This window comes from Myotis yumanensis, unplaced genomic scaffold (assembly GCF_028538775.1).
Source record: "Myotis yumanensis isolate MYYU_CA2020_CCGP unplaced genomic scaffold, mMyoYum1.0.hap1 SCAF_3, whole genome shotgun sequence".
Lineage (NCBI taxonomy): Eukaryota > Metazoa > Chordata > Mammalia > Chiroptera > Vespertilionidae > Myotis > Myotis yumanensis.
Genome location: NW_027223754.1, coordinates 144,545,698 through 144,569,227, shown reverse-complemented (window position 1 = coordinate 144,569,227; position 23,530 = coordinate 144,545,698). Strand labels below are relative to the sequence as shown.

The 23,530-nt window shown below is 36.3% G+C and overlaps 1 protein-coding gene across 1 annotated transcript in view; it reads left to right on the top strand.

Moving 5' to 3' along the window:
- The window catches only part of TRHDE (thyrotropin releasing hormone degrading enzyme), a 389,314-nt gene that overhangs the window by 218,204 nt on the left and 147,580 nt on the right, over window positions 1-23,530 (top strand). Inside the window, exon 6 of the mRNA XM_070409715.1 lies at window positions 3,660-3,797. Coding sequence (XP_070265816.1) covers window positions 3,660-3,797 — 138 coding nt within the window. The remainder of the gene's footprint in view (window positions 1-3,659; window positions 3,798-23,530) is intronic.

Below are 23,530 nucleotides of genomic sequence, written 5' to 3'. Positions count from 1 at the left end.
AATTATAGAAGGTAAATAAATTCCAGAATAAAAAAAAAAAAGACAAAAAGGAGAGGCTGGCAGCTTCAGTCCTGGCCAGCCTGAAAACAGCCATCAGCCCCTCATCCAGGCTGGCCAGGCACCCCAGTGGGGATCCCCACCCTGAAGGGGTGTGACCAGCTGCAAACAGCCATCAGCCCCTCACCCAGGCTGGCCAGGCACCCCAACGGGACCCCCACCCTGATCTGGGACACCCTTCAGGGCAAACTAGCCAATCCCCACCCGTGCACCAGGCCTCTATCCTATATAATAAAAGGGTAATATGCAAACTGACCCTAACAGCAGAAAGACTGGGAATGACTGGTCACTATGACACACACTGACCACCAGGGGGCAGATGCTCAATGCAGGAGCTGCCCTCTGGTGGTCAGTGCGCTCCCACATGGGAGCCACTATTATTTTATTAATTTATTCATTCATACATTCACTCAACCAATTTGTATTAAATTCATACTTTATGGCAGATATTGTACTGTGTTTAGGGGATAAATATATGACAAAAGCCTAGTCCCTACAAAAAATAATTATATTATTTTCCCCAAAATTCTTTAGCATTTCTATTCTGTAAGAGGAAACTATTATTTTGTTTGCTGTGGTTAATTACTTTATTTTATCTCATCTCACATTATAGCCACTATTTACTTAACTTTTTTTAAAACTTCCATAGTCTCAGGTCCACAGTAGGCAATGGATCAGTACTTAGTAGTTTTTTGCTGTTATTGTTGTTATTGATGATGAGGAGGAAGAGGGTCCCAGCCAGGGACTGACAGGCTAAGAGCATTTATTGTGACACAGGTCCTTATAAAAACTTAGCACCTTCTCTCCTGCATGCCCTTTGTAGCTTTGCTAAATTTGGTTTGCCTCTGGCTAGAATTTTCTTTTTTCCTTCTAAATTTAAGGTCTTTTCTCTTCTTAGTTTTGTGAGTGCTCTTCTGCCAGGCTTTCCCTCCTCTCCTCTCTGTCTCTCTTAATGCTGTTTTCCCCCTCAATTACACAATATCATTCTCTTCAACAATGTAGAATATATATATGTATATATATATATATATATATATATATATATATATATATATTTGCTAATTGATGTAACACTACTAAATTTAGACACTGCTTCTTGAAATTCTACTTACTAGGCAAGCGTTTGTTTTTCTCCAGATGCATGAAGTGACATATCACATATAACTTACATTTGCTTAAATAAGAAAATTTCATTTTTGAAATTTACCTAAGATTTTATTTTTATAATTATAAAGCCAATTACTTTATACCACTTAAAAATCACATATATAAAACCATTATATGTTTACTAATTTTTAATATTGATCAATATATATTTATTGCTACTAATTTTATAATTAGGATTAAATAAAGCATCGTTTTAAGTTGATGTTACACTGTGTTTTTTTATGAGACATTTGAGTGACATAATGGTATGGGCAATCACTATTTGAAGACTTGAATATTTTACCTTTTCAGTGGAAATCACCTCTTCAATTAGTACTTCTTATAAAAAATGTTTATTGGATAAGTTGAAATATAATTATACATTTCATGATTCCTGCCATGAATTCCAACATCAAATAATTTTAATGTGTATTTTGAAATTGAGTAACAAGATTGCATGCCAGCTTAAAAGTAGCATTAACATTTTTATTTTGGAAATACATTATTTTCTCTTTTATAATTTTGCTTTATAATGCACTTAAAATGAGCAATGTATACACCAGTCTTTTTGTTCTTAAAATTTTAAAGCACAAGGTCCAACTTCATGCTCTTTAATTTGTCTTATATGAAGAATTTAAGTCGAGAAAAAATATGGTATTAGTTTATGTCATATTTGTCAATTAATTTGTTGTAAGTTTGAACTTCTCACTGTGGCCTCTTTTTTAAAATTTTTATTTTTTAAATATTTTTATTGATTTCAGAGAGGAAGGGAGAGGGAGAGGGAGAGAGAGATAGAAACATCAAGGATGAGAGAGAATCATTGATTGGATGCCTTCTGCATGCCCCATACTGGGGATCAAACCCGCAACCCAGGCATGTGCCTTGACCGGGAATCAAACCATGACCTCCTGGTTCATAGATCAACACTCCATCACCAAGTCACACCAGCTGGGCTCACTGTGGATTCTTATGGTCTGGAACAGTCTTCTGGAACTCAGAGTGACTTTGGGTTCAGTCATTGGTCCATTGCCCTCTGAGGGAGCAGAGACCAATGATGTGAAACTCTTAGGACAAAAAAGGACTGAAGAAATTAGATACATAGTCAATAGACTATAAAATAAGCTATTATAAAGTAAATCTTACAGTATATAGTTGGATGGCTAATTACTTGAATCATTGATTAAACATGCTAAATCACTGAGCCAATAATGATGAGCAAAAATGTTTCTTTACAGCCAGATTTAAAGTAATACACATACATGCCCAATTAACTATTGTTTTTAGCATATTTATTTTCCATTTCTATTTTTTTAAAGTCCAGGATTGATGTTCTCTCAGCTTGAAATTACAACTCACTCAGAAATAACACACTATTTATCTGCTGGCTCAAAACTAGGATGCTCCAGGAATGAATTCAGAATTAGCTAGAGCAATTTAAGTGTTGCACTCTTTAATCTCGGTAATGATACTCAGGTCCCAATTATCTAGGGGCTATTTAGCCCTTGTTGTCTCTTGCTACTTCTTTTTTCTTTCCCTCCTCCCTCAATGAAGGCAGGAGGCCAGACGGAAGAATAGCTGGCAGCATTTTTTTTTTTTTTTTTTTACAAAACCCAAGCTGTTTCTTTAAAGCAGGCTTCATAAAATAAAAACAACAGAGATGTAATTTTTCTTTACAGTTTATTCCTAACATAACAAATCAGCTTTTATTACAGAAAATACTAATGCCTCAAGGATGAACAGAATAAAAGTCTCATAATTTTGTCTGTTTTCACAAGTTAATTTAATGGAATATTAATATCTATTAATCTTCATTTTATGTCCATTATTCTGAATTCACATACACATTATACATCCACAGATATTATAGTTTCATGTCAATAATGTTTTTTATTATTTATTGTGGCCTCCTGAAATAAATGTGTATGTGTAAGTGTGTGTGTGTGTGTGTGTGTGTGTGTGTGTGTGTGTGTGTCTGAGAGAGAGAGAGAGAGAGAGAGAGAGAGAGAGAGAGAGACTGAGCTGTTCAATGGTACTAGAAATAAATGGTGTAAATAGCAAAATAGCACTGAAACCCTGAAATTTAGTTAATACTGAACTCAACTAAGAAGTTTATTTGGGATGGGATTGTAGTCTTGACCATGCAGAATGCATGAATAAGCTTAGTCAGTTTCATTATGTGCCCACTGTCCAAATTTGCTTTAACCACTGTTAAAGTGCAGAGTCCGTTTCTATCTATTTGTAGTTCATTGATTTTGTTTCATGTGCTCAGATCAACCACTTTTATTTTAGACTAACTTAAGGGGCATTTTATACACTGGGTTCTCTTTAGAGTTAAGTCTTGCCATGTAGGCTGATGAACATCATCAATTAAGTAACACAGATTCTGTTCATGTTGTCACACACGTTCTGTCATAACCATGAATCACCTTGATATTGCCCTGTCTACTGTATTGCAGGAAAAACAGAGGTTTCTGACGGATGTTCTGCATGAAGTGATGCTGCTTGATGGCTTGGCCAGTTCCCATCCAGTATCACAGGAAGTGCTACAGGCAACAGATATTGACAGGGTGTTTGACTGGATCGCATATAAAAAGGTGAGAATAGGTAACATCCAAGTGATAATTGGATATTTCACTAATCTGAGGAAGCCAAACTATTTCATGCTACATGTATTATATTCTTCTCTTCTTCCTGGCTCATAGAAATGAGGCTGTGAGTTAGAAAATAGAGTTACTAAGTTCGTGTTATTTTACAAGTTAGAACTTTGTTTTATAAATCAGTAAAATGGAGATGAATGTTTGCCAAATGCATAGAAATATTGGAACTATTAATGAATAAATGTTTGGAGACTGAATAAGAAATTGCTGTAGAAATGGAGTTATGTAAATGTCAGTTGTAATATTATTAATACTAGAGGCCCGATGCATGAAGATTCGTGCAAGAATGGGCCTTCATTCCCCTGGCTGCCGGCACTACCTTTGCTCCAGCCAGAGCTGCCTTTTTGCTTTGGTTCCCACCCATAGTGCCTTTCCACCCTCACATGCTGCCCAGAGGCCCGGGGCGGCTGGGGCGGTGCTGAATGCCTGCGTTGTTGCCATGGCGTTCACGACGCAAGCGTCCCGCCCCGCCCCCAGCAGCTCGGTTCCTGCTTATGCAAATTAAGCCACCATCTTTATTGGGTTAATTTGCATACTCACTCCTGAGTGGCTGGTGGGCGTCATGAAGGTATTGTCAATTTGCATCTTTCTCTTTTATTAGTGTAGAAGAGAACTGACCTATATACTGACAAATTGTTTTTTCCTGAATGTCCCTTAAAAACTTACTTATTTTGATTGCAGATGCCAATGGGGGTGTAGACAGTGACATGACATATATTTTAAAAACAATGTTTAAGGGAGATTTGGGGGGTTAAGCACGTTTCCTGGATTATAAGCATAATAAATGAAAATTTAAAGACTAGACTTTGAATGGCAGAGACTTTGGTCAAATGATCATTCATCAAAATATGGTACACTGTGAACTTTTTCCCATTGTCACTTGGATTAGGATTTTCTTTATACCCCTTCTTTTAGTTTTAATTTTAGTAGAGGATGTATACCCCTTCTTTTAGTTTTAATTTTAGTAGAGCATGTATATCTCACTGTTTAATACTTAGTAGCCATTTAATAATTATTAAAGTAGTGTTAAAGTCTACTGGTGTATTGAATTGCATTTATGGGATTTCTATGTGCTTTATTTATTTAATAATATTTTGTTTTTAAAAGTGTTAAAAGCAAGATATTCTTTTTTCTTAAAAACAAGATATTTCTAATTATAACTAAAGATTAAATAATAATTCATCAGAATTCTTTGGTGCAGTCATTTGGATATATGGTTTTGCATTCAGGTAATGACTATCTCAATGATTATTAGTTAATACTGTATGCTATAATATGTAAGGATATACATAGTGTTAGAAAATATCTGTTGAAGATATGGATCATCACATTGGCTCAAAAAGGGTATTTTTGATATTTTATAAAAATAAGTGAAAGTGTAGAATTATATTTAAAATCTATTAATTTTTATATATGAGGTTTTGGGCTAGATTTTGCAGGATATACATTCAGTTACTTAAACTGTATTGACTCTTGAAATATAATGCAAAAAATAATTTAAGATAGTTTGAGATGAGTTTAGAGACATGTCTGTAGTTATTTCCCACCTACCACCAATTCTATGACTATTTGTAAATAACAACTTACTTCAGGATGAATAATAGAAAAATATTATTTTGAGTAAATATGTTACAAGTATGCTTTTAGACATAAATAACATCGATTCCAGCTTCCTTATATTTGAATAATTACAAATTTATTCAAGAAGTTTAAGATACAAAACAGTAGGAAAGAGTAAAGATATAATAATTATTATTTTACCCTCTTTATATTTTGGTGCAAAGGCTTGCCATTTTACAAATGTGATAAACGAGCAAACTTTGCCATGATTCTTAGGACCATCATTGTAATGACTACTAGATACGGTTTCTAGCCATGTATTTCTTTAAACTTTATTGAGGAAACAATTGACAAATGTAATTATACATATTTAAAATGTACAATGTGATGATTTAATATACATTGTGGGATGATTACTAAGGTCAAGATAATTAATACATACATCACCTCACATAGTTAACTTTTCTTTTATGGTGAGAATGCCCAGGATTGACTCTCAGTAATTTTCAAGTATGTGATACCATATTATTAACTACTAGAGGCCCGATGCACAAAATTTGTGCTAGAGTAGACCTTTGCAGCCCTGTTGCCTCAGCCCTCGCAGCCCCGGCTGCCTCGGCCCTCGCAGCCTCGGCTTTGTCCGGAAGGTCGTCTGGATGGTTGTTCCGCTGTTTGGCTGTTCGGTCGATTTTCATATTACGCTTTTATTATTATAGATAGTCACCATGATGTATATTAGATCATCAGAACATCTTCTTCTTACTCCTAAAAATTTGTTCCCTTGGACATATGTCACCCCATTTCCCTCTTTCAATTGACCATGGCAATCACAATTGTATTCTCTATTTCTATGAAATTGGCTTTTTAAAAAATTCTCATAGATGTAATACTATATAATATTTGTCTTCCTTTGAATGGCTTATTTTACTTAGCATAATAGCCTCCAGTTTAATTCATGTTTTAAATGGCAGGATTTCCTTCTTTTTATGGCTGAATAGTGTGTGTGTGTATATATATATATTCATGCATGGGTATGGTCCCTAAGCTTGGCCTTCGATGAGGGCCATCTTCCCCGGCTGCCTGCAGCCAGCTTCTCCCCCCCACTGCCACTCACCCCTGGTTCCCTGTTTGCCATCAGGCAATTAGAGCCTGCCGGACTGGGAAAGGGACCAAGAGTTGGTCAGTGCACCTCACAGTGACTGGTCGAGCAGTCATTCTGGTCATTCCGCCATAGGGTCAATTTGCATATTGCCCTTTTATTATATAGGATAGAGGCCCAGTGCATTGGTGGGGGCTGGCTGGCCTGCCCTTATGGGGGCTCTGGATCAGGGTGGGGATCCCCGCTGGGGGGCAGGGTGAGCCGGGGTGAGGGTCCATGGGTGGTTTGCAGGCTGGCTACACACCTAATTGTGGTGGGGGTCTTCGCTGGGGGTCAGGGCCGGCTGGAGCGAGGGGCCACAGTCATTCTGGTCTCTGGTCATTCTGGTAGTTCTGTCATTTCATTCACTGGGATTTTATTATATAGGATTTTCTATATTAATTAATTCATTGAAAGACTCTTTTTTTTTGTATTTTGCCAATTGTGAATCAATGCTAAAACGAACATGGGTTTGTAGATATATTTTTTTAAGATACTGATTTCAGTTCCTTCAGATATACCCCTGAGTGGGATTGCTAGATCATATAGTAGTTCTATTTTTAATTTCTTGAGGAACTTCCATATTGTTTTCATAAAGGCTGTACCAATTTACATTCTCAGCAGCACTGTATAAGGGTGCCTTTTACTTCCCAACCTTGCTGACATTTGTAATCTCTTGGCTTTTTCATAATGGGTATGAGGTTTTGATTTGCATTTTCCTAAAAATTAGTGATGTTGAGCCCCTTTTCATATACCTGTTGGCCATTGTATGTCTTCTTTTCAGGTTCTCAGCCCGTTTTTAATTGGATTACTTGTTATTTTGCTATTGAGTTATATGAGTATTTTATATATTTCAGATTTTAACCCCATATCAGATATGTGGTTTGCAAATGTTTCCTCCCATTCTGTAGTTTGCCTTTTGAGTTTATCGATTGTTTCTGTTGTTGGGCCAAAGCTCTTTAGTTTGATGTAGTCCTATTTGTTGTTTTAGTTTTTGTTTGTTTTTTAGCTCTTGTTGCCTGTGCTTTTGGTATCTTATCTAATCATTGCTAAGACCAATGTCAAGGATATTTTCCCCTTTGTTTTCTTCTAGGAGTTTTATGGTTTCAGGGTTACACTTAAGTCTTTGATTCATTGTGAGTGAATTTTTTTTTAGTAGTATATGAAAGGAGACCAGTTTAATTCTTTTGCATATGGATATTCAGTTTCACACCATTTATTGAAGAGACTATCCTTTTCCCATGTATGCTCTTGGTGCTCTTGTCTAAAATTAGTTGACCATATATGCATGGATTTATATCAGGGCTCTCTATTTCATTCCACTGGTTCTATGTACCTGTTTTTGTTTATTTGTTTTTGTTTTTTGCAAGTACCATTCTGTTTTTATTACAATCTATATATATAAAAGCCTAAGAGACTATCGCAACTGGAACAACCAAATGGACGACCAAACAGGCTATGAGGAGTGACCAGGTTGGCAGGGGGGTTAGTGAGGGACGACCAAACGAATGAGCAGCAGGCTGCAAAGATGGTGGCGCCCATAGCCAATAAAGAGGGAATATGCTAATTGACTGCCACACCCCCCAAAATGGTGGCACCCATAGCCACAAGATGGTGGCGCTCAGTACCCTCAACACTGCTGGGACAGCAGGCGTGTGGCAAGGCCGGGCCCACACCCAGGTGGGCCCGGCTGCTCTGTGCACCTGCCTTCAGTGTCATAGTTTTTCAGTGTATAAATCTTTCACCTCCTTGGTTAAATTTATTCCTAAGTATTTTATTGTTTTTGATGATTTTGTATATAGGATTGCTTTCTTAATTTCTCTTTCTTATAGTTCATTGATAATGTATAAAAACCGAACAAATTTGTTTGTTGAATCAATTGATTTTGTAGCCTTCAATTTTATTCAATTAATTTATTAGTTGTAACAATTTTTTGGTGGAATCCTTAAGGTTTTCTGTCATCTACAAAGATAGATGATTTTACATCTTCCTTTCTGATTTGATGCCTTAGTTTCTTTTAAAAAAGTAATTAATCAATTAAAAATTATCTTTTTCTTTTTTTTGTTTAGTTGCTATGGCTAGGACTTTCAGTACTATGATGAATAGAAATGGTGATATTGGGCAGCCATGTCTTATTCCTGATCTTAGAAAAAAGTCTTTTGGCTTTTCACCATTGAGTATGATATTAGTTGTGGGTTTGTTTTCATGTCTAGCCAAGTATCTTCATGCTGAAAGTACCACTGATAATAGTATCCTTACCACATGTTTTCAAGTGATACTAGGATGTACTAATTTTCAATGAAGACTTCTAAAGAAAAAATTTCTCTTTTTTTTGAACAGCTATAGTGAGATATAATTAAAGTATGATAAACTGAACATTTAAAAGGTATAATTTGACATGTTTGACATATATACACACAATGAAAACATCTCCATGTTAATGAATATATCATTAGCAATTTGCTCATAATTTCTCTTCCCATCCCCCTTCACTCTTCCATTGATCAAGATTTTCACTATAGATTAAATTGCATTTTCTAGAATTTTTATAAATGGAATCATACAGTATGCACTCTTTTTTGTTTGCCTTCTTTTACTCCACAGAATGATTTTCAGATACATCCATGTTGTAGTATATATGGATATAATACAATTTGTTTATTCACCTGAATATTTGGGTTGTTTCTAGTTTATACTGTTACTAATAATCTTGCTCTGAACATTTGTGTACAGGTCATTGCATGTGTACTTGCTTTTATTTATCTTGGGTAAACACCTAGAAGTGGAATGTTCAGATGATATGATAGGTATGTTTAATGTTTTAAGACTGCTGAATGAACTGTTTTCTAAAGTAGTTGTACCATTGTACCATGGCACATTCCCACAGGCAGTATACAGGGTTCTACTTTATCCACTTCTTTCCCAACACTAACTAGATATAATCAGTGCTTTTAGTGTAGATATTATAAAGTATTTCATTGCAGTTGTAAATTACATTCTCCTAATGGCTAATGCTATTGACCATTTTTTTTTTCATTTTTTTATTCTCCCTCACATGTCTTCCTTGGTGAAGGGCCAGTTCAAATCATTTGCTCATTTTTAAAAAATTTGGGTTGTTTTCTTACTATAAAATTTTGAGGGTTATTTATATACTCTGAATCAGGTTCTCTATCAGGCACATGATATGCAAATAATATTTCTCCCAAATAGTGACCTGTCTCTCATTTTCATGTCAGTGTTTTTCCTAAAAGCAATAGGTGTTAATTAAGTATATTTTATCATCTTTTTTTTTAAGTGATAGTGCTCTTGGTGTCATATTTAAGAAATCTTTGATTAACTCAAGGCTATATGAGTTTTTCTTTTGTTTTTTTTTTTCTTCTAGAAATTTTATAGTTTTAGGTTTATATTTAGATCTATGATTTATTTGAGTTAATTTTTACATCTAGTGTGAAGTTTGAATTGAATATATTTTTATTTTTTTAAAATATGGATATCCAATTTTTTAAGAACCATTTCCTGAAAAGTTTATCCTTTTTCCACTGGTTTGGCTTTGCATATTTGTTGAAAATCAGTGGACTATGTATGTGTGAGTCTATTTTTCTAAGTAATATAGTTTTCAGTGAATAAATCTTTGTATTTATTCCTAAATATTTCATATTTTCAGGCTATTGTAAATGATACTGGTTTTAATTTCCATTTATTATTATTTTTATTCTATGCAGAAATGCAATTTATTTTTGTATGGTTATCTTATAAAATGTTAAGTAGAAGTGAGAGCAGACATCTCTGTATTGTTCCTGATTTTAGGAGTGATATATTCACTCTTTCACCATTAGGTATGATTTTTCCTCAAATATTTTATAAATACCCTTTATCAGGTTAAAAGAGTTTCATTGTGTCCTGACATTACTGAGAATTTTTACCTGAAATGTATGCTGATTCCAACAAATCCTTTTTCCCTATCAATCAAGGTGGTTATATTTTTGTTTTTGTTGCTTTACTTTATAATATGTGAATTATGGTGATTGATTTTTGAATGTTAGATTATCCTTGAATTTATGAGACAAATGCCATTTGATCATAATGTATTTTTAATATATATTGTTGGATTCAATTTGCTGAAAATTGTTTTGAAAATTTGCATCTATATTCAGTAGGGATATTGGTCTGTAGTTTTTCTTTTTTCTTCTTGTAATGTCTTTGTCTGGTTTTCTTAATGCTATAATGCTAGCCTCATAGAATGTAAACTATTCTTTTTCAAGTTTCTTGGAGAATTTAAGTAGAATTTATATTCTTTCTTTATTAAATATTTGGTAGAATTTATCAGTACAGCAATCTGGGCCTGGAATTTTCTTCATGGGAAGATTTAAAAAAATATGTTTTTATTGATTTTTAGAGAGAGAGGAAGGGAGAGGAATAGAGAGATAGAAACATCATTAATCAGCTACTTCCTGCATGGCCCCTACTGGGGTTTGAGCCCCAAAACAGGACATGTGCTCTGACCTGGAACCAAATCAACAACCTCTTGATTTCTGGGTCGATGCTTAACCACTGAGCACACCTGTCAGTCAGGGAAGATTTTTAACTAATAATTTCATTAATATACTAGAGGCCCGGAGCATGAAAATTAATGCACTGGAGGGGGGGTCCCTCAGCCCGGCCTGCCCCCTCCCACAGTCTGGGAGCCCTCAGGGGCGGGAGGTGACACAGGGACCAGGGGAAGGCGATGCCCTCATAACACCTCTGCTGCTGCCACTGCCGACAGCACAAGCCTTGGCTGGTCCTGGTTACCTGATCCTCGGGCAGCCCTGGGTGGCTGGGCAGCTGACATCCGAGTCTTGCCAGCACCTCAGGCCGGCCCTGGGTGGCTGGGGGGCTGAGGGTGGGTCCAGTTGCACCATGCACCTGCCGCGCCCCTGGCTGGGCTGAAAGAACTGTGGGACTCTGGCAGGGCTGAGGGGATTGGGTGCCACCATCTTGTGGCTATGTGTGCCTCCATCTTTGTGACAGTGTGATGGTCAATTTGCATATCCACTCTTTATTAGATAGGATAGCAGGTTATTCAGTTTATGTTTTCTTAAGTAATCTTTAGTAATTTGTATGTTTTCAAGGATTTGACCCATTTCATCTAAGATGTTTAATTTATTGGCATAAAATTGGACATGATATATTCTCTTATTGTTTTAATAACCACAGCATTTCTAAAAATGCAACTTCTTTTATTCCAGTTATTATTAATTTTTGTCTTACTCCTTTTTCTTAGTCTAGCTGGAAGTTTATACATTTTATTTTTTTAAAAATCTAGTTTTTGGTTTAGTTGATTTTTGCTTTTACTGGCTATTTTATAGACTTATCTTTCTAATCAATATTATTTCCTTCTATATACTTTGGGTTTAACTTGTCCTTCTCTGGTTTCTTAAGGTACACACTAAGGTCTTTAGTTGGAGACCTTTCTTCTATTATAATTCAGATGTTTATTGCATAAATGTCCTTCTAAGTGTATTACCAATGGCATGCTCCAAGTTATGCTATATTGAGGTTTCATTTTCATTCACTTTAAAATACTTTATAATTTCACATTTGATTTATTAATTGCCCCATGAGTTATTAAAAATGCATTTTTTAGCTTACAAATATTTGACAATTTTCCAGAAAGTTTTTTGTTATTTATTTTTTATTTAATTTTATCATGGTCAGTAAACTATATTCTGTATGTCTTGAATCTTCTTAGAATTTGATGTCTGTTGGTAAATGTATCACACATGCACTTCAAAAGAATGTGTATTTCATTCTTGTTGGCTGGAATGTTTTATAAATGGCAATTAGGTCAAGTTGGTTGATAAGAGTTGTGTAAGTCTTCTATATTCTTATTGATTTTTTGTCTACTTGTTCATCATGTTTACTTGATGGGCCCTCATTGTTTGGATTCATGCACATGGTACTAAATCAAACATCTAAAAATTTAGTAAAAAATAGTGACCCCTGTTCCTGCTAGCATGTATGGAAAATAATTTTCAAATGTAAATGTGCAAAAATAAAAACTCAAGTTGGCTGTAATATCAGGGACTTCATTTTGACTGTTTCTCTACCAGTCCTTAATGTATATTTAGTGCCTTTGTTCAGTTCTCCAACTTGGCTTCTCTCAAGTTCTTTCTAGTAGTAAATTGACATGTGGGTAATATGCAATAACCAATTTAACTTTGTAGATGGAATGAGTAAACCATTTATGAATGTATGACAGGTAATGTGGATAATTATACAACCATAAATAATACCAATTGCTAATGTTTATTGGATGATTATTCTGTGATTGGCACTGTGCCAAATTCTTTACATTTAACTCGTTTAATTATCATAATCCTCTTTTGGGGATATTATTTTCATTTTAAAATTGAGTCATGATCAATCCAAGGATATGTTGGCCAGAAAACCAGGTTCTAGTGCCAACATTCTTACTACTACCGATTTTAATCAACAACTCTGGTTGCAGCACTTATTCTGAAATCATGTGTAAGCCTCTGCTTATGCTCCAGGCACTGTGTGCTGAGTGCTAGGGTATAACAATCAATAAGACATAAAGGAGAGACAGCTTATAAATATCAGTGCAGTTACATATAAGTATTATCAGCAGTATTTCCATTTTAAATGTAGAAACATAACTCAAGCCATCTTAAGCAATAGAAAGGAATTTGTTGACTGAATAACTGATAAGCCTGAGATTTAGTATAAGCATTAGGAATGGTTAAATCCAGGTATTTCACAGCAGTGTCATCAGAAATCTACTTTTCATCAGCTTCATGGCTCTTTGCCTCTATCTGACATAATTTCTAGGTAATTCTTAGAGAGGTGGTCCCAAACAAGTTTGGCTGAATGAGTCCTCAACCTTATGATCCTAATGAGCTCAGAGAAAAAGTAAACTTCCTGCCTCAAAACAGAATCTATTTTTGTTCCCTCAAAGGGCTATGGCTTGTTCTGATTAGATAATAGATCACCTCTGGCCAGTCCCTATGTCGTGGGCCAGAGATTCCCTATGGACATTCTGACTGGCCAGCAAGTCTAATGAACTCATCCTCTGGTGGGAGAGATTGATAGGCCATGGAATCGGAAGGCCCACTGAAGTCACTTGAAGTAGGGATTCAAAAGAAAAGGATGGTTAGAAAAAAGTAATGGATGCCAACATCAAAATCTTGAGAATTATGATAAAAATAAGAATAAGATGTAGTTATGTGGGTAAGCAGAAGGAGAGTGATTAAAAGGCTCAAAAAAAGAACCCTTTTACAGATAAGGTTCATAAAAGGAACACAATAGTGATTGAGTAAAATATCAAGGATTTCACATGATCATAGAACACCGAAGGTTTGGGGTAGTAGATAGGTTTGGAAGATAAGCTGGTAAGAACTTGGAAGACCTCTTATGTGATAGTAAGAAGTTTGACCTTTACTTAGCAGAATAGTCCTACAAAGGTAGAGATAGAAATAACATGATAGATCTGGAAATTTAGAAAATATTGTTGTGTCTATAGTTGTAGCATGTAGAATTTATGATTTTTTTATACTCTACTATGTAGCACTTAATAAAAACTTCTTGCTACTGCCCTTCCATGCTCTCCCCGCAAAGATCCCTGTTACTAGACAATATTAACCTCTGCCGAAAGTCAACTTCTCATTGCATCAGCGTTTTGCTGGCTTAACTTCTCTCATTATACTAATTGTTCCCACTTCTGTTTTTTGTTATTCTTCCTGCATAGTAATTTTATTATACTTTAAATCACTTGTTACCCAAAAATGTATTATAAGGGTGGAGAAGATTATAGAGAAATAAAGATTAGGAGCTAACAGAGCAGATACTAATTTTTGTGGATTTAAAAATAAAGAACTGAGTGTTTTTTGCAGAAATACCAAGTAATGTTCAACATGGATCATATCAAGGCCATACTGATTATATGAATTTAAAAAAACTAAAATTACATACATATTTTTAGAATGGGGAGAGAAAAAGGTAAGAACTAATCTGCAAGGTAAAAGAGTTGAAAGCATTACATCTAATAAAATGGTTGTCTAGTAACAAGTTTTCCATTTTAATAGTAGATTAAAAATGAGGATGCTTTTGTCCTCAAAGTATAATGAAAATAAGAAAATACTGTGCAAAGATAGGAAGACTGGAAAAGATAGATTAACATGGTTTCTTTTCTCTAAAAGCACAAAGGGAGATATGAAGTAATGACCCAATGACCTGGGTGATGAAAGAAAGTGAAGGCTCATTAAATTTACATATGATGCCAAGTTGTGGAGGATTGCTACAAGCTTGGGAGAGAGGAGCAGATTTCAATATGACTTCAGCACATTTAAAGAGGATACTTTAAAAATAAAAACACTTTTTTTTGCAATTCTTATATCAAGGTTGATATATTTGAGAAATAAAATGAAATTACACAGAGTGAAAGGAAAGACTTGTCAAGCTGAGAAAAATCCACAAGGGATCATGGGGAACATGAATAAAAAGGGAGGTGTGGCAATTCAACTTGCAATACTCTACCAGCATACTAGGTGTACCGGTTAATAATGCAGATTTTGTAATAAAAGAAAACAGGATAATTTCAAGAGAAACATGAAAAGTGCTTTATTCAAAGTAATGTCCATCGCTAGCTACACATTTCCCCCATTTTTCAGGTAATTTGTGGATACCATCCCAATAGAACTTTTCTTGTTTTGAGGCAAACCATTCAGAGACCCAATTTTCCATTTCTTCGTATGTTTTGAAGTGCTGCTCAGAAAGTGCGTGTGCCATCGATGGAAACAAGTGGTAATCTGAAGGAGCAAGGTCTGGTGAATACGGTGGGTGGGTTAATACTTCCCAGGCAAGATCTTTTAACGTGTCTTTAACTGGTTTTGAAGTGTGTGATGGTGAGTCATCATGAAGCAAAATTACTTTGCCGGTTCTTCTGGCACATTCTGGTTGTTTCATGATCAAATTGATCATTTGTTGTTGGTAGAGATCAGTATTAACGGTTTCACCTGATTTTAGAAGCTCATAATACATCTCACCTTCCTGATTCCACCAAAAGCAGAGCATTGTCTTCTTTCTGAAGCGATTTGGCCTTGCAGTCGATGTTGATGGTTGACCTGAATCAAACCATGATTTTGTGTGCATTTTGGGATTCTCAAAATAAAACCACTTTTCATGCCAATTCGATGCCAAAAAGACTTTCTTTCGTGCCATTGAAGCAACATTTTACTGATGACTTTTCGGTTTTCCTTTTGTGTTTTGTTCAGTTGATGTGGCATCCATTTTCCTTCCTTTAAAATCTTTCCCATTGCTTGTAAATGATCCGAAATTGTTTGCTGAGAAACGTGTAATCTTTCTGCAAGTTGTTTTTGAGTTTGACATGCATCTTCATCCAATAATGCTTGCAATTGTTGGTCTTCAAACTTTTTTGGTTGCCCTGGACGTTCTTTGTCTTTCACACCGAAATCATCACTTTTAAAGCATTTAAACCAGCGTTCACAAGTATTTTGAGATGGAGCATGTTCACCATAAGCTTCCCGAAGTATATGATAACTTGTTCTTCAAAAAAAAGTAATTAGTTAAAACTTCCCGCAAATGCTCTTTTTTTTGGCATGGAATTCGACATTTTTAAGCGTAAAAATATCTATGATGTTAATACCTTTAGCAAATTTGACATATGAAGTTTTGAAGCTTGCTGTCAATACAACAAAAAGGCATACATATCAAATCGCATATATCAACATATGTGTAACTCCATCTATTGAAAAAAATCCACATTATTAACTGGTACAACTAGTATTCCAGACTTGAAATTTAAAAATCTTTATATGGCCAAAGAGGAAAATATATACAGTTTTTACCATTTTTAGAAGTGAATATAAAAAGGCCAATGACTCATTTTCACTATTGTTTCTTCTGTTACCAGTTTCTGCATCCACAGCATTCTGTTAGCCAGGTCATGATTAGTACACAGGGAGGGCACATGCTAACTTTCTATATGGGACAAATTATTTCTCCAGGGAAAGAATAAGATGGCACCTTCCATCAAGAAAATATCTACTGCTGGACATAAAACATATGAAATAAAAATAGTAATTATACTAAGTAAAAGCAAGTCATATTTGTAGTTTAATGAGCACTTGCTACATACGAGGCATCTTGTGAAACTTTGCATGTATTATGTATTATCCCCATTTACTTCCAACAGAAAACTTGGAATGTAGGCATTTTAACCCATTTTTACTGATGAGAAAACTGAGACTGAAAAGGTTATGTTCACAGGGTTAGACATCTAGAAAGTGAGCAAACCAGGACTTGAAGTCAGATCTGTCTAACTCCAAATTCTGCGCTCTTATTCTAAAACTTTTCGCCAATAAATAAATATATTTTAAGGAAAGTTATGATATGAACCATCTCAGTGGATGGCAACTCCACCTTTGAGCCTATCTTTTGTTTGTTCATTGTATTTGTGGAAACCTTGTTGTCCCTGCTGTCGAAGTATTTCTAGAATCTGACCTCTTCTTCCCACCATTACTATTGCCACATGGTCTGAATCACCATCGTATTGCCATATCGTTTCCTAAAAGCTTTCTTTTTTTTTGAATCCTGCTCCCTACAGTCAGGCTGCTTTCAATCAGTTATTCAGAGTGATCTCTTTTGAAACCTAAGTCGGATAGTGCCACTTCTTTGCTTGAAATCCTACCCACCAAAATGAGAAAAGGTGGTCTTTGCAATGACTCACAAGGCCTTATCTGATCTCTACTTACCCCATTTTCCCCAGGACCCCATAGACTCCTGACCCTCCTTTTATCTGCTATCCTTTTCACTTCATCTGCTATTGCTGTCCCTTAACTCATGGTTGCTCCTGCTTTACTAGCTCTCTTGCTTCCCACGAAACCACCTCCCTCCCACACTAGGGCCTTTGAACTGGCTGTTTCCTCTGTAGGGAATGATGTTACTCCTTAGATCAACATGGTTCTAACTTGTTCTCCTTGAAGCCTTTATTTAAATGTCACCTACTTAAAGAGGTCACCCATGTTAGTGTCAGTTGACACCATCATTCTTTTCTTCACCTATTTCCCTTAGTCTGGTCCGCCTACTGTTTCGTCCCATTGTGCCGATCACCTTCTAACAGGTTATACAATTTATTCAATTTTATGTTTACTATATTACCTGGCTTCCCATTTTCCCCATGGGATGCGAGCTTCATAAAGTGACAGATCTATGGCTAGTTTTCATTGTTTTCCAGTATTCATTCTACTGCCTGCATGCACTCAGTAAGTATTCATTGTGTTGAATTAAAGTAAATGTCAGAGAAGCAATACAAACAAAACGTTGTGGTGTTTCAGAGGGGAAGATCCCATCTGTTTAAAAGAATTAAGAAAGAGAGTTGGCACTTGAAATAGGATTAAAGAGTTTTTGATGTAATTCCATATGAATTCCAGGCGGGGAGGAAATTATGTTGCCCAGTCATTCTGTTTTCTAATGGCTTCTGTCACAAGTGGCCTGACCCTTCAGCCCTGGACCTCAAGGGATCCCTATCCTGTCAGCTCAGCTCTTCTCCTGTGATTTCTGCACTCTCCTGCCTCAGGCACAATCAGTCCCTGGTTCTGCAAGTTTTTCCAGCTTTTATTCTTCTAAACAGTCCTTCTTAGCCTTGCTTTCTCTTTTACAGTCAACTACATACATATTATCAAGTGAATGTAATTACTACTTTGTCCTCTCTGACACTTTTGTACATACTCAACTATACAGTATCTGATGCATTGTATATAGCTATTTAGGTTAACTATAGCACTTGTGGTCATTTCTGTTAAATACTTGGACAGCAGGCTTTTGGTCAGGTATATAATAGCAATAATACAAGTAGCAGGAATAATAGTATCAATTGCTTTTGAAGGTCTATTTTTCCACTGGATATCCACTTAATAATCTCCATTAATCTTCCACCCCTGTAAAATAGATATTATCTCTAATTTACATAAGAGTAAACAGAGGCCCAGGGATTTTAAGGATATCCTCAGGCTCCCAGGGGTCAGAGCTGGGATTCACTTATCACTGTTTCTAACTCATGCCTTTTCCACTCAACCAGCACACTTTCTTTAACTAATTACCTATTATGCCACTGTTCTAATAGGAAATATGATTTGAGTTACAGTCTTTTGACATATACTAATGGAAGGGATTTTACCTGAATGAAAAGTGTCATATTTTAAAATAAGTAATGTACTGGCATGCAAATGAAAAATAAGGGTTATAAAATCTGAAGTAATAATCACTGGTTATGATCATCTTGTAAAGGAAATGTGACCAAGCTTAAGAGACTGAGAAAAATTAAGCAAAGAACAGAGAGAGGGATGGAGGGGAAGATTGATTTAGAAACAATTGGAAAGAAAACCCTATCAGAAAAGCTAAGGAAATGAATATGCCCACCCTGAAGAACAGAGGGCTTAAGGATAACTTAATAATTGGCTCTAATATGTAACTGCTCATTATCGGAAGGCTGCTCACCAGTTCTCTGTCAATATCAAGGTCAGAACAGGACAAATGGCCTTAAATTTCAGGTAGAAATTTCAGTTCATCTGAGAAAGAACTTCTTAACATAAAAGGCAATTAAACATTTTAATATGAGCTACTAAGTTTATAAAATCTTTATTTTTTGATAGTCTTTAAAAATATATCTTCATGGACAGTGACTTAACTTGGATTGTTGATCACACAATACAGTGTACAGATGACATGCGGTAAAATTGTGCACCTGGGACCTGTATAATTTTGTTAATTAGTGTCACCCCAATAAATGTAATAAAAAGGAAAAAATAATAAAATTAAAAAAATATATAAAATCTGTTCCCAGATTAGCAAACTAAATTGGAGGACCATTAAAAAGATTCCTCCTGGATCTTGATTTCAGGGAATGCACTATAAAATTCATAACTTGTTAGAAATTAATTTTGCATGCACATATTTATGCTTGTAGCATTTTGTTTTTCCCTTTGATTATACATGTAGAAGTGTGAATGATAAAGAAAGCAAACTACTTGCTTGTTAGGTAAAATGGAAAAAATAAGAGATAATTCCCATCCATCTCTGAGTCATCTGCTGATATTTTGGGTGAAAAAATCCAAAGAATGTCCAGGACAGAACATACTTTAGTGACTCTTTATTACCAGAGAGTCTTGTCTTTGCCTTTGGCCATGAATTACCATTATTTTAAGCCAGAGGTGATTTTAAGACATAATATAAAGGAAATGCTTTTTTTCTTTGCCCTTTAAAAGAAAATGTATGTGGTAGGAGGAAATGTTTGTGTTGACATTTCTATGTTAATGCCTTTACCACTTACTGGTAAATTATTAAATTGTGCATTTTGCTTATGGAAGCAAGTTTTTATTTTATTTTATTTTTTGTATATGTGTTTGATTCATCACCATTTGAATGGCTTTTTTTGTTCTTGCTCAAATCCTAATACTTAATACTTAAAACAGCCTGCCATTTCCTTCCTGGTCACTTGTGCTTCTCTCCACTAGCTATGGTTTTCTGAGTTAGATTCACTTGATGAAACTGAAAGAAAATGTATGTATTTGTTAAAAATAAATAGCATGTTCCTCAATAGTGTAAAGAATGGATTAATCCCAAAGAATATTATCTTCCCTGGCCCTTCTTGTGTCTTGTTCTATTATAACTAATTGTTTAGTGTGTTGGTTTTGAATTCCTCTGCTGCACACAGTTTCTGCCTGTCCTTTTTACTTTGCTGAAATGCTTAAGAAGGTGCAGTGTTGGCTTTGACTTTATTCTTCTGCTCTTTTTGTGGAAGCCAGAGGGGTGATCACACAATATAAGAAGCTTACGAGCCAGAGCTTTGTTAAGTCTCAGCTTGCAGCTCTGGGTTGTAGTGAGATTCTGTTTCTGCAGCTGTCCGAAATACTTTCTCACCACAGATGCTCTTAGTGTGTTGCTTATGCAAAAAGCCTAATTCTAATGATTTTTGCAATGGTTCACTCATGCCACATTGCATCAATAGCCATAATTAAAAATAAAAAGTACCATTTCAGTTGGTATAAATGGTAATATACACAGAGTATTTCATTGCTGTAACATGCTCACCCTGCAACTATATGCAACTTTAATTCCATTAGACTAGGAGGCAGCTATAATGCTTCTCAGAAAAAAATAGCCCTTCTGTTAACAGAACAAGGTCAATTCAGTTAGGAGACCTGAGAATCTGAAATTGTTTTGTACGGGATAATCATATTGAAAAACAATTGAAGATAAAAACTAAAAAGATTTGGGAATCAGCCAATGTATATTCCTCCCTTAGCACATAGGGGAATTGCAATGTTTTGAATAGATTTTCTGGAATAATGGGATTCTATGGAGGTTAGAAAAAGGACAAGTTAAGAATAAATTAAGATTAAAAAGGATAAACAATCAAGGCAACTGGAATTAAGGTTTGACATTTTGACAAATGAGAAGCATAGAAGGAAAGGAGAATAGGAATAAAACTACCTTTTTACAAAAAGAATGTTTGGAGAAAATCAGGAAAAAAAGTGCACAAAATAAAGTTTGTATTTCTACATAATAAAAGCCTAATATGTAAATCAACCAAACAGTGGAACAACTGGTGGAATGACCAGTAGCTATGACACATACTGACCACCATGGGGCAGATGCTCAACACAGGAGCTGCCTATAGCCTGCAGGCCCCAGGCCAGCCAAGCAGCGGGTGGCAGGGCTGGCGAGCGGGTGGCGCCAGGCTGGCCAAGGCAGGTGCCAGGGGGAACCCTTAATTGCCCCCGGTCATCCCACAGATTGGCCCTGATCGCTAGCCAGGCGTAAGGACCCTACCTGTGCATGAATTTCCTGCACTGAGCCTCTAGTACTTATAATAATGGAATAGGTTGGAAGAGGTTAAACTAAGTCACATTTTCCTGAAGAATAATGGTGAATGAGTTGAGTTTAGTAGCATAATTACCACCTATTTTTTTAATCAACACACTTGGTATATTGATGTAATATAACAATCTTCAGAAGCCCTAGATGGTTACTAATAAATTTAAAAAAGCATGTACCTAGATTGCAGGTTTGACTCCTGCCCTGGTTGGGGCACATACAGGAGGCAACTAATCAATGTGTCTCTCTCACATCGATGTTTCTCTCTCTCTAAAAATCAATGGAAAAAATATCCTCAAGAAAGGATTAACAACAAAAAAGTGTTCAAGAGTGATATACTCTAACTGTTTTACCATTATGGATCCTTTTAATTACTCTCCCTCTTTCATGTGAACCCAAAGATTGTCTATTTTTTTTATTAACTAAAAAATTATACCTACCAAGTATAAAAAAATTCACCTCTATATTAATCAATGACATATATAAGTCTCAATCAGAGTTTCTATTTCAAACAGGCCAAATCATGTTATTATGCAGTGTAGATATATTTCTAGTCAAATAAACAAGAAAAGCCCGTTTGGCCCATAGAGCTTTTTTTGGAGGTAAATATGCTATTTCCCTTGAAATAATGAAACTATGTCTTTGGACACACTTTCACACACATTTTCATGGATTCTTTCAGGGGGAGGCTAAGGATCATGTGATGATTTACTGAAAAAATTATCTAGAGATTTTATGCTTTCTACATATATTCATGCTATTTTTGCCAGATAAGTTAGTGAGCCAGATTTCCTTGTCACTTGTGGGAATGGGGTTCTTGGGGTACCCCTGAAATAAGCATTTTCAGAAGCCCCCACGGGAGAATAAGATGTGGTAAAAGACTTCATTTGTATGGAGTTACATTCCCTGGGCTGTAAAATCCCGTGCCCCTTAACCCAGTCCTGGAAAAGATGCAGCGGGGGCTCCAGCAGAGCCAAGAGGAGGACCATTGTCTGAAGTGTCTGGAGCTGGGTCCGGCAGAGCACCAGGCTAATCAAACTCCATTAGTGCCTTGAGTGGAGAGCACATGGCTGTGAGCCATGTGTGCTCAGGGGTGTGCTCGCCCCTGCTACATGAGTCCCAAGAGAGCTAGAGGGCCGAGAGCCAAGAGTGCACACTCCTTTGTCTAGGAGTTTAAATATCCAGGTTTCGAGGCCATGCAGTGGCCACAATTATTCTGGCCACTGACTTGCTCCCAGGTGTGATCTGTAGGTAAGAACCTTCCCACATCACTCAGACCTTGCTGGACATACATCCAAACTGCCTTTGACAGTCCCTTCCCCCATCAATTAGCAGGGAACAGACTTGGAGAGTGTTAAATTACAGTTTTCTGGCAAAGGTGTATAAATAGCATGCCTATATTATCTAGTCTTCCCTTTACTCTTTTCCTGTTAAATAATAACCAGATTATTATAATGGTATCACTATTACATATTTCCCAGCAGCATTGATCAAATTTTTGGTATTTTTGCTTTTTAAAAATAGAATGTCTTTCAGATTTTTTGAGTTGTCTTTATATCAATACTAGAGGCCTGGTGCACAAAATTTGTGCACTTGGGGGGCGGGGTCCCTCAGCCTGGCCTGCACCCTCTCGCAGTCCAGGAGCCCTCAGGAAATGTCTGATTGACGGTTTAGGTCTGCTCCCCGTGGGAGTGGGCCTATAAGCCATCAGTTGGACGTCCTTAGCGCTGCTGGGGATACAGGAGAGGCTCCCGCCATCGCCACTGTGCTCGCCAGCCATGAGCCCAGCTTTTGGCTGAGCGATGCTCCCCCTGTGGGAGCTCACTGACCATGAGAGGGCAGCTCCTGTGTTGAACGTATGCTCTCTGGCGGTCAGTGTGTGTCATAGAGACCGGTTGTTCTGTTGTCGGGCCAAAACCAGCTGTCTGACATCCCCCAAGGGGTCCTGGATTGTAAGAGGGTACAGACCAGGCCAAGGGACCCCACTGGTGCATGATCAGGGCAGAGGAGGGATGTGGGAGGTTGGCCAGCCAGGGAGGGCTCCATAGTGTGTCTGGCCCATCTCACTCAGTCCTGA